The sequence below is a fragment of the Equus caballus genome, chromosome 11 (assembly GCF_041296265.1).
Source record: "Equus caballus isolate H_3958 breed thoroughbred chromosome 11, TB-T2T, whole genome shotgun sequence".
NCBI lineage: Eukaryota > Metazoa > Chordata > Mammalia > Perissodactyla > Equidae > Equus > Equus caballus.
The window spans coordinates 14,678,548-14,691,039 of record NC_091694.1 but is presented as its reverse complement, the minus strand read 5'-3'; the positions used below and the strand labels follow the sequence as shown (position 1 = coordinate 14,691,039).

The following is a 12,492-nucleotide window of genomic DNA, read 5'->3' as shown; positions in this document are numbered from 1 at the left end:
CTGAAACCATAAAACTCCTAGAAGAAAATAGGCAGTACGCTCTTTGACATTGGTCTTAACAGTATCTTTTTTAATGTCTCTTCTGCCAAGGAAAACAAAGGAAAAATAATAACAAATGGGACTACACCAAACTAAAAAGCTTCTGCTCACCAAAAGAAACCACTGACAAAATGAAAAGACAACATATTGATGGGGAAAAGGTATTTGCAATAATATATCTGATAAAGGATTAAAATCCAAAATACATAAAGAACTCATACAACTCAACAACAACAAAACAAACAACCTGATCAAAATATGGGCAGAGGATCTGAATACGCATATTTTCAAAGAAGATATACAGGTGGCCAACAGGCACATGAAAAGATGTTCCACATAACTAATTATTACAGAAATGCAAATCAAAACTACGAGTAGGGCCAGCCCCATGGCCGAGTGGTTAGGTTGTTGCACTCCACTTCGGCAGCCCAGGGTTTTGCTGGTTCAGATCCTGGGCGCGGACGTGGCACCACTCCTTAGGCCATGCTGAGGCAGCGTCCCATATGCCACAACTAGAAGAACCCACAACTAAAATATACAACTAGGTACTGGGGGGATTTGGGGAGAAAGAGAGAGAGAAAAAAAAAAAAGAAGACTGGCAACAGGTGTTAGCTCAGGTGCCAATCTTTAAAAAACAAAACAACACACTACAATGAGATATCACACCATTCCTGTCAGAATGGCTATTATTAAAAAGACAAAATAACAAGTGTTGGAAAGGATGTGGAGAAAAGGAATGGGAATGCAACTGATGCAGCCAATATGGAAAACTAGTAAGGAGATTCCTCAAAAAATCAAAAATAGAAACACCATACGATCCAGCTATTCCATTTCTGGATACTTATCCAAAGAACACAAAAACTAATTAAAAAAGAAGATGTATCCCTCTATTCACTGCAGCATTATTCACAACAGCCAAGACCTGGAAGCAACCTAAGTGCTCATGAACAGATCAACGGATAAAGAAGATGCGATATATATACATACAATGGAATACTACTCAGCCATAAAAAAAAGATGGAATCTTGCCATTTGCCACAACATGGATGGACCTTGAGGGTATTATGCTAAGCGAATTTAGTCAGAGAGAGAAAGACAATTACTGCATGATTTCACTCATATGTGAAAGATAAACACACACACACAGATAAGGAGAACAGACTAGTGGTTACCAGAGGGGAAGGGTGTGGGTGGGGGTGTGAAAGGGGGAAAGGGGCACATGTGTACAGTGACGGATGGAAACCAGACTTTTGGTGGTGAACAAGATGCAGTCTATACAAAAGTTGAAATATGACGTACACCTGAATTTATATAATGTTATAAGACAATGTTACCTCAATAAGAATTAAAAAAAATAAAAACCTTGATCTAATTTCCTGTACTGCACCAACAATTAAAAATGCATATCCTCTTCAAGTGTACATGGGACATTTATCAACATTAACCAAACGCTGGACCATAAAACAAGCCTCAACAAGTCTTAAAGGACATAAATCATGTATAGAATGTTCTCTGACTACAGTAGGTTAAACTAGAAATCAATAACAAAAAGATAACCAGAAAATCTCCAAATGTTTGGGTATTAAGCAGTATATTTCTAAACAAGCAATGGGTTTAAAACAAAAAACAACAAAAAAAATACATCATAATGGAAATTAGAAAATACTTGAAATTGAATGATAAGAACAATATAACCTAAAAAAGTTCATGGGATGTAGCTACAGTAGTATACAGAGGGAAACTTATAGCCTTGACAGCAGACATAGAAAAAATAAATAAAAACTAAAAATCATCAAAGCATTCATCTTAAGAAGCTAAGGGAAAAGATAATAAAGAGGGTGTAAGAAACTTCTGGAGGTGATGGACACATTTATACCACACATTGTGGTGATGGTTTCAAGGGTCCATATTTATCTCCAAACTTATCAGTTGTATCACTAAATATGTACAGCTTTTTGTATGTCAATTACACCTCAATAAAATAATTCTTTTAAAAAATCAGCAGGGGGGAAAATGCACAAAAATTCAAAGAAAATAAAAGGAAGGAAATACTAAAGATAAGATCAGAAATAAACAATGAAAAAAACCCCAAATACATACAACAGAGAGGATCAACAAAGCCAAAAGTTATTTCTTTAAAAAGACTAATAAAAGGGCTGGCCCAAGGGCATAGTGGTTAAGTTTGCATGCTCCACTTTGGCAACCCAGGGTTCACAGGTTTGGATCCCGGGTGCAGACCTACGCACGACTCATCAAGCCATGCTGTGGCAGCATCCCATGTACAAAACAGAAGAAGACAGGCACAGATGTTAGCTCACAAACAATCTTCCTCCAGCAAAAACAGGCAGATACGCAACAGATATTAGCTCAGGGCCAATCTTCATCACCAGAAAGAAAGAAAGAAAGAAGGGAGAGGGAGAGAGGGAAAGGGCGAGAGAGAAAGAGAGAAAGACTAATAAAAATTGTTAACTGTCTTGTGAGATTAACAAAGAATAGAGAAGGAATTTCTGGATTGGAAAAAGAGAACATCACTACAGATCCTGTAGACATTTAAAAGATAGAATGTTATTATGCCAATAATACTTAAAATTTAAATGAAATGGCTAGATTCCTAGAAAAATGCAACTAAAACTGACATTAGAAAATACAAAGAGCCCACTATCTACCAATGAAATGAAATCTACAACTGATAACTTTCCCACAGTGAGAACTCCAGGACCAGATGACTTCAGCAAACATTTAAGGAATAAATAATACCAACCCACAAAAACTCTTGCAGACAGTAAGAAAAGTGGGAACTTATCTCAACTCATTTTATGAGGCCAGTATAATCCTGACCCCAAAGCCTGACGTGGACATTATCAGAGACGAGAAATTGCAAGCCAATCTCACTCATGAAAGTACATACAAAAATTTTAAACAAAATATTAATAAACTAGACACAACAAAACAGAAGAATGAAATTACATCACAACCAATTTGTATTTATTCCAGGAATATGAGATTGGGTTAACACTTAAAAAAATCAATGTAGGAACTTCTGCTTCCAGTCAAGATGGAGTAGAGGGACTGGATTTACCTTTCCTCATGAAACAACCACAAACAAAAGAAGAGACCACTTAATAGAAAATGAACAAAGGAACCAACACGCACTTCACAAAAGATACCCAAATGCCCTGGCGGCACACACACACACAAACGTGCTCAACATCCTTAGTCATCAGGGAACTGCAAGTTCAAACAATAAGATATTCTTACATTCCTACCAGAATGGCTTAAGTAAAAAATTTTTAAAAAAGGAAAGAACGACACTGATGTTACCAAGTGTTGACAAGGATATAGAGCAGTTAGAAATCTCACACACTGTTGGTGAAGTGTCAACTTGCACCACCACTCCGGAAAACTGTCTATCTATTAAAGATGAGCAAGCACAAACTGAACGACACAGAGAATGCACAACTAGATTTATACTTCTAGAAATGTACATATATAAGCACAAGAAATATGTAAATGAATATTCATAGTAGCATTATTCATAATGGTCCCAAACTCGAATGCCCATTCAAATGCCCAATAACACAGAAAATGGCTAATAAAGTTGTTATGTATCTATGTAATGGAACATCATACTGTAACAAAAAAGAATGAACTGCTACAAGCAACATCTGGATGGCTTTCTCTGACATACGGCTGAGGTAAAAAAAATCAGACATCAAAAACTACATACTGTATGATTCCATTTAATTTTATTTTTTAAAGGCAATACTAATCAGTGGTGATAGAGTCAAGACAGTCAACACCTTTGTAGGGGTGAGAGTAGTGGTGGCTCGGAGGAGGCCCGATGTGTTTACACAGGTGTGTTCACTTTGTAAATATCCATCAAGCTGTTTACTTAATAATGTGCACTTTACCATATGTTACACTTTAATTAAAAAGTTTACCAAAAACTATCTTTCCATACCACTTTCCACTCTGCTGGTATCTTTCACTGATAAGCTTTAGTCATTAAATTAGGTGCCGAAATACATTCTGAAGGTTTAGAAAAGAAAATCAAGTGAGATGTCTTCTATCATGGCTACTGTTCTTCATCTACCTAGAATAATTCCCCCTCCCCAATTCTTCGAGCAGCACATGTCATCTACTGACCACAGGGTGGTCAACAGTGGTAAGAGAGATTGGTCCAGGTATACTACAAAGGACCTAGCACACCGCCAAGCACAGCGCAGGCACTCAATAAATAATCAGTTGAATAAATGAGCGCAGAGAGAGAGACAGAAACAGAAGGAAGGAGAGAGACGTGTTTTAGCCTTCCAAGGGAGAGAACCCTACGGTTAGGCCTGTCTCCAACCCAGCAGAACGGAAAGCCCTCAAGGGCTTTGACTTGGTCTATTTTGGTCACTGACACATCCCCACTAGCATATGCTGGTGTCATAAGTTCTTAAGTCAGGGATCTCTTAAAATGTTTATCCACTTCATAAAAGTACCGAATTCCTCTTAAAACTTGGTGTGATATGTTTAATATATGTCTTTAGAAATGCCTCTCACAATGTTTTAGAAACAAGCATGAGGCTATCTGGTTTTAGGTTTGGTTTTGCTTTTGGTCCAGTGATGAAAGGAACTTTGCTTTAGTAAATGGTGAGGGCTGCAGTTTACCACAGGGACAGCATCCTCAGCTTTACAGCACTCTCCTCCTGATAAGGACCCCAAACCCACTCTGACGACAGCTACTGACAACTGTCACTTGCACCCATTCTAGCTTCCTTAAAACTTCTTGTTCAGGTTCTCATCTAAATAAATTTTTCATGACATATACATGAAAAAACCACTTGAATTGCAAAGTTTAAATGCAAGAGATCTCATTTACAAGAATTACGTTGATTAACCACTGCTGTTATCAGTAAAAGTCTAATTCAACTCACCCACTTTCTCATTCTTTTCTCGCTAGGCTTTCTCACTCTTACAAAGAACTGACTGCAGACAGCAGTAACAAGAGCATCCAACATTTCTCAAGCAGTTACTATGTCGGGTACTACACTAAGTGCTTTACACACATTATTTCGCTGGGCACTCTAAAAATGCAAATCAGATCCTAGGATAAGAGTTTCTCCCTTAAACCATTCTAATAACAAAAGAGCGAATATCTCAGAGAAATTAATAAACTAGTAATAAATAGCAAAAAAAGCTAAAATCTAACCATAGTTGTTAACTCAACTGTGTTTGGTTTAAAAATCAAACAACTGGGGCTGGCCCCGTGGCCGAGTGGTTAACTTCGCACGCTCCGCTGCAGGCGGCCCAGTGTTTCGTTGGTTCGAATCCTGGGCGCGGACATGGCACTGCTCGTCAAGCCACACTGAGGCAGCATCCCACATGCCACAACTAGAAGGGCCCACAACGAAGAATATACAACTATGTACCGGGGGGCTTTGGGGAGAAAAAGGAAAAAAAAAAAAAATCAAACAACTAACTAGTATATACATTAAGTAGCAATCAATCTAAAAGGACAAATAATATTTTAAGAAGTATTTACTAAGAATGTAATAATTCCAATAAAAATGGAATTTTTTTCCACATTATAATGGGGCTAGTACTCTACTTGCAAACTTTCAACCACGAATATGTGAAAGTCAGAATGATGCACTATTTTAACTGGACAGGACTGAGAGATCTAACCATAGAATTATAGAAGTGATTTGTAGATCTCTGAGTTTCTCCAGTGCCTTCAACAAGGACTCTCACTGAAATCATCTCTGACAGGTATTTAGTGAAGGCATCTAGTGAAAGGGAATTTATTACTTCTATTTTCTAAACAGCTCTAATTTGAAGGAAGTTGTTAACATTTGGTCAAAATGTTCTTCACTATTATTGCTACTTGACTCAATAGCCTACACTTCAAAGAACAAGTCTGATCTCCCACCCCCAGCACCTCAGCGCCTCAAGGACTTGAGGACAATTACATTATTTCCACCTGTAGCTTCTCTAGGCTAAAAAAGTTGTTCTTTATTCATTTCACCAAATAGCACAGTTTCCAGACTTTTCTTCACCTTAGTGACCAGTCTCTCATTAGAACAAAACAGGTTGGGCTTATTGTTGTGATTCTTTTGGACCCTACACAGACATCCCTGCAGGTAGCCTAATGTTACACGGGTGTTTTCAGAAATGGCTCAACTGTTTACAAGCAATCACTTGAAAGCAGTCCCCACGAGAACGGTTGATTACCAAAACCCTTCAGGTTACAAAACAGGAACACTGAGGCCTTGGAAGATTCAATGACATTAACTCAGGGGCCAAAGCAGCTCCAGAATCACGTCTTCCAAGTACTAGTGCTGTCTCCTTCACAACACGCCACAATCACAGGCTCGCATAAAATGTAGCAACGACAGTACTGAAAGTCTGAAAATACGAATGCGTGGGAAAAAAACACACGGAGAAAAATAAGGATTTCCATCAAGGTATTAATTACAAATCTTGATTTTTTATGGGATTATCAGCATTAATTTTCTTGTTTTGCTCACCTTAATTTTCTAATTCGTTTTTTGAAAACATATAGCTCCTACAACAAAAATTCTTTCATTTTTAAAAAAGGCAAAAGGAAAGGCATAATGACGTTCTCGGTGTGATATAACTTACTTCGAGTATAATTTTAATTTTAAAAAGCTTAAAATATGAATTACTAGTTAACATATTTTTATGTCAAGATATATCTTGCAAAAAAGTGTTTTGTGACAATGGTTTTCTATCATAACATTATGGTTTGAAATGTTATTAAACTACATGAGCACATGCAAACATGAAATTAATTTGTTAGTACATACAGAAGTGAAATGGTCAAATCATTCAACACCAAGCCATTAGTATGTTAAGTTCTCAAAACCAAAATATCTGCCACTATGGTCTGGTGATAAAATATACAAATAAGTCTATTAGACAAAAACAGCTATATGAACTTTAAAAAGCATGAAGATTATGATGAGTTTCAAGCACTAACTGCAAGAACATTTGTCAAACTTCACATGTTAGGTGAAATTTAGCAATCCGGGATGGCACTCACGTAAGCAAGCAGCATGAATGAACACATACTTTAAGGCTGGAGGTGACATTCAGCTCTTACTACAAAAGGGAAGGATTCCCCCCATTACAGAGGCATTGATACACTGCCCTCTGACCTGGCACATCCTGGGGGAGCTCAGATGTCACCTTCTTCTCTGCCATGTTGCTGCTATCATGGGTTTCTGAGAGACACCCCACAGGACTCCTCCCTTCAGAGGGACTAGTCTCTTCCGAAGAAGCATTTGTTGTGTTGTCGCCAAGATTTGCTGACACAGAGTTACCTTTATCCCCAACTTCTGTTGGCTCTACAGTAAAATGCACAACAAAACTTTAAAGATATCTTTAAAATTGCTTTAGCATAAACGGCCACATTCAATCAACTACTAAAAATGAATGATCACCAAAAAAAACCCTGCTTTTATTTGATGGCCATTTTGAAGCAATTAAATTCTGGGATATTTTTCCAGTAGGCAATCCAAAGAGTACTGAAGAATATTTAATATATTAAGAATGTTTAAGTAATATAAAAACGAGCATATTTTATCACATACACAAGTGTATATTCTGGTATAAAAATAGTGATTTTTCACCAACAAACCTAATAGGGAAATGGCATCTTATTAGGAAGTATAAATAGAGATACGAGTATAACATTATAGCAAACCCACGAATACATAAAACTCATTACAATGATTATGCATCTTACAAGAGGGAAGGGTATCTTAACCTCTTTAGGAATGTAAAATTAAATAGTTGTTTGTAATAAAAAAGATTCCTTTTCATTTTGCAAGTAAAATTGGAGATTTCATAAGTAACACTGATGAAACATCACTTTTAACCAAGTAATTGTTTTACCCTCAGATTTTCCTTGCTCAGGATCATCATCTGGTGTTTTGTCGTCATTGTCTTTTTCAAGGGACTGGTCTTCAAACTCTTCTCTGCTTTTCTCAGCATCTTTGGAGTTGTTATTCTCAGTCTCATTCTTGTCCTTTTCTATGTCTTCTAGGCTTTTAACAATATCAATGTCTCCCTTTTTGGCTCTTATGGATTCCAAAATTTCTTCTATAATAAAAACAAATAAAAATTTCATTTCCATATATACTAAATGTAAAACTACTACAAATGTCACTTAAGAGTTTCAATAAAGTTATTAAATATGTTAAACGCATTTGAACTATGAAATAAGGATCAAGATTACCAATAAAATTTTGATGATTAGAGAATTCAACTCATTTGGTTATCTTCTCTTCTAGAAAATATACGTTAATTATAGGCTCTATTTTTTTTTTGCTGTGTGAGGAATATTGGCTCTGAGCTAACATCTGTGCCAATCTTCCTCTACTTTGCATATGGGACGCCACCACAGCATGGCTTGATGAGTGGTGTATAGGTTTGTGCCCGGGATCTGAACCTGTGAACCCTGGGCTGCTGAAGCAAAGCTTGCGAACTTAACCACTACGCCACCAGGCCAGTCCCTCTACTTTCTTTTTTTTTGAAAAAAGAAAAATTAGCCTATCTTTTGAAATTGACACTTGATAGAGATTACTGTCATATCCTCTGCCATATGAAAAAAACTGTAAGCTGACATAGACCCACAGTCTGGGCAGCGTGGTCAAAACCTAGAGACCCATGACCTAGTGCAGATCTGACTCGAATTAGCTGGGTGACCCTGGGCAAGCTTCTTAAGCTTCAGGCCTCCACTGTAGAATGAGAAAACAGAGGCCCATTTGGAAACATTTCTCTCTGAAGTCCCATAACTGTTCTCAAAGTCACTAAACCCCTAAGGGCTCTAACCCTCTTTCAGCTCAAGCAGTTGAGACCACAGCACAGTGCAGACCAAAGCCATTCAGCACAGACTCTTGGACATCAATGATATTCTTTGGATTATGATCCAACACTATCATTTTTTAAAATTTTATTGCTCAAATTGTTCCAACTTTGGCCACTGGGAGCTTTTTCAGGTAAGTCCTGTGTCCTTTAAACACGGCTCATTCATTCATTCATTCATCACCTCCTTACATTCCAGACTACAAGATGCTCCAGGCTCACCTTGTATTTTCCCCGCCCCAGCCCTAGAATCTACCATCTCTCTAAGGAGTCCTGGTTCTTTTTTATTGGAGAACAATATCTAGAAGTCACGGTGTGGGCACTATGTATACTTGTTACTACTGGTGTGTCACTGCTGCTACACTCGCTTGGCTAACAGAGCTAGGAATGCATGTTAGGTGTACTTACCCACATATATATACATATATATTATCTCTGTATCTATCTGTGTCGGGGTGGGGCGAGGGCTGTGTGTGTGTGGTTCATTCAAACAATGCCCTGTTGCTCATCTGTAACTTCCTTCTCTGAGAAGAAAAACTTGGTTTTCATTCTCTACAATATATCTATTTATTTGTTCAATTCTAGTACACATGGTGAAGCAGTTTCAGAATCGCTAAGCTGTTAGCCCACGAGAAATAGATTTACCAACTAGAGTACACTGTTTGTGAACAAGAAGAAACATTTTCAATGCCATGTACCATGGTACTTCTTTTTAGATTTCTGAATTTCCTTGTTCATACTTCCTTTGTTTAAATGTTCTCTACCTTCATTTTTGTCAATATTTCTTAAATTGTAGGTATCTAGAATGTTTCCTAGGCTTAGAAAAATCTTGTAAAGTCATCACTGGAAAATACTGACCTTTCCGGTAAAGTGACTAAGTTTGAGCTGGTTGGAGTTAACTCCTCACACACTCTCTGACCTGCTCTACTCCTAATTCCTCTAAGAATTCAGAGCCAATGATTACATGAACATCTAAGACAGCTGTAGGAAAACAATTTCAAATGGAAGTTGGAAGGAATTTCAAGTTGGAAGGAACTCCAACTGGCATATTTTCTGTCTTCTTCATCATCATCATCCCAGGATGCTTTTTTACATTACTTCCTCACATCTTTTGCTTATCTATACATACTGCTTCAGGTCCAATGTACCATAGCCGCATTTACTCTAGCTAAGTACACTAAACTTACCAATGGAAGTATCTCTCTGTTTTTTAAAGAACTTTTTATTTTGAAACAATAATTACCAGTTACCTGCTTTTCTGCGAGCCATATTATTTCTCACTTTCAAAGACAGCTCCACTCTGATCTTCAACTGCCAGCTTTTCCTAACCAAACTGTTATACATCCCTCCCAATTTCCCTAGTGCCGGTTAATGAGAATCAAACAACACTAAAAAATAAATAAATACTAAGTTTAAATCAAGTAATTTAGATGAAAAGCACAGGTAGGATGACCACAAGTCTCTGATTTTCTATAAAGGTTCTAATATCAAATATTCTATCTTCTTACCTCCTCTATCAAGTATACATATATTTATCAGTCTATATGTGCTTATTTTAGGTTCAAAACACAATGGTACCAATAGCCATAAGAAAAACAGACCAAAAAAGTTGGGAGGAGAGAAAAATATTAAAGGATGAAAGAAAAAATAATCAGCTTAGATTGTATCTAATCTACAATAAATATGTCTATTCTATAGATATCATATCCCATATTTTGCAGGAATATTTTAAAACTAAACAGAAGAATTAACCTATCAGATTTTAAAAACTCCTCTACTTAGAAAAATTTATTCTAAAAATAACTTCCCTCAAATAAGCAAAATAAAGCATTATAAAACACAATTACCATAAAGGTAATATGACAAACATATACAGTGAACTATTTATAGTTACAAATACCTAGTAAATTGTAGAATTTAGATGGTAGGCATATGGGTGTTTACTGTATAGTTCTTTCCACCTTTCTGTATATTTGAAATTTTTCATAAAACACTAAGAAAAAAAGGAAAAGAAAATTCAACTACCGAAAATAAAATTAAACTCTCCTAAAGTGGACATATATGTATATAAAAACCAGAAGGCTATAAATTTGAAAGGATTTATGCTATTTGGGAGGTTAAAAATGTTAACTCATTAGGACAGGCTGTGATTCTGAAATTACTGTCATGATACTGTAAATTATTCTTAGCTATTTCAGAACCCCAACAGTTTATGTTGTTTTCACCCCATAAAATCCCAAGTTAAAGTACACCACTAGATATTATTTTGGGTATTTACCTGGGATGGATGTTCCTAAACTGACTATCATAGCCAAGATTTTGGTTCCCAGAGAGAGCAAATAAAGGCAATGGTGGCAGACCGGTGTTTACAGGGAATTCTTCTACCTGAATGTTTAATTCATTGCCAACACACAGCTTACAAAGTTGCTGGGAGGATTAAAGGCTTGTAAAACATCTAGTTGAACACCCGGCCCACAGTAGGTACTCAAAAATGTTAGTTTCCCCTTCTCTTCCCCATCAATTTTCAATTCTTGTGAATCCCTCCTCCTCTAGTACCAGGTTGGTAGCACCTTAGCAAAAAAAGAAAAAGAAAAAATATACACTTGTCACTTTTTGTCTGGATCTTATCAAATCCAAGGTGCAATTCACCTTATTTAAATGAACTTCATATTGTATTAAAAGGGTAACTGCAGGTTGCAAGGCAGTCTCAGAGCACACAAGTTTTGGCCATCTAACTTTCTAAGAATACAGTGTGGCCGAATGCTCAGAGCTCTCTCTGCTCTTCTTGATTACTATAAAAGGTTTAACTGATTTTTAGAAGTATGTTACACGCTGAATTACACTGAAATATAACATGCTCATTGTAGGAAATTTGAAAAATGTAAAAAGGAAACCAACTATAATCTTACTACTTGAATTGACTATTTTATTACTATTTTTATTCTTTTCTCAACCCCTCCCGCCCCCCGCAAGCCCCAGTACATAGTTGTACGTTCTAGTTTTAAGTCCTTCTAGTTCTTCTGTGAGCTGCCACCACAGCATGTCTACTGACAGATAAGTGGTGTGGCTCCGTGCCCAGGAACCAAACGCAGGCCACTGAAGTGGAGTGCACTGAACTTTAACCACTAGGCCATCAGGGCTGGCTCAAATTGATTATTTTATTTTTTTAAGATTTTATTTTTTTTTCCTTTTTCTCCCCAAAGCCCCCCGGTACATAGTTGTATATTCTCAGTTGTGGGTCCTTCTAGTTGTGGCATGTGGGATGCTGCCTCAGCATGGCTTGATGAGCGGTACCAGGTCCGCACCCAGGATTCGAACTGACGAAACACTGGGCCACCTGCAGCAGAGCACGCGAACTTAACCACTCAGCCACGGGGCCGGCCCCTCAAATTGATTATTTTTTAATGATAAAAGCTGGTCCATTTATTCAGTTGGTTATTTAGAGGAAGAGAATTTAAGTACCTCAAGGGCCCAGGTAGTGTTTTTGCATGGTACCTTATGTAATTCTCCAACATATCATGTTCTATCACATGATAATCCACATGGAATTAACCAATTCTTCTATGACAGACATTTTTT

At 37.1% G+C, this 12,492-nt stretch overlaps 1 protein-coding gene across 35 annotated transcripts in view; it reads right to left on the bottom strand.

Moving 5' to 3' along the window:
* BPTF (bromodomain PHD finger transcription factor) overlaps positions 1–12,492 on the bottom strand; it is a 148,791-nt gene that overhangs the window by 86,054 nt on the left and 50,245 nt on the right. For 31 of the 35 annotated variants that reach the window (XM_023652183.2, XM_023652184.2, XM_070227021.1 and 28 more), the window contains exons 4-5: positions 7,942–8,148; positions 7,203–7,391 (exon numbers count right to left, since the gene is read on the bottom strand). In XM_023652183.2, coding sequence (XP_023507951.2) covers positions 7,203–7,391; positions 7,942–8,148 — 396 coding nt within the window. The remainder of the gene's footprint in view (positions 1–7,202; positions 7,392–7,941; positions 8,149–12,492) is intronic. The other 4 variants (XM_023652189.2, XM_023652191.2, XM_023652194.2 and 1 more) reach the window with 1 other exon arrangement.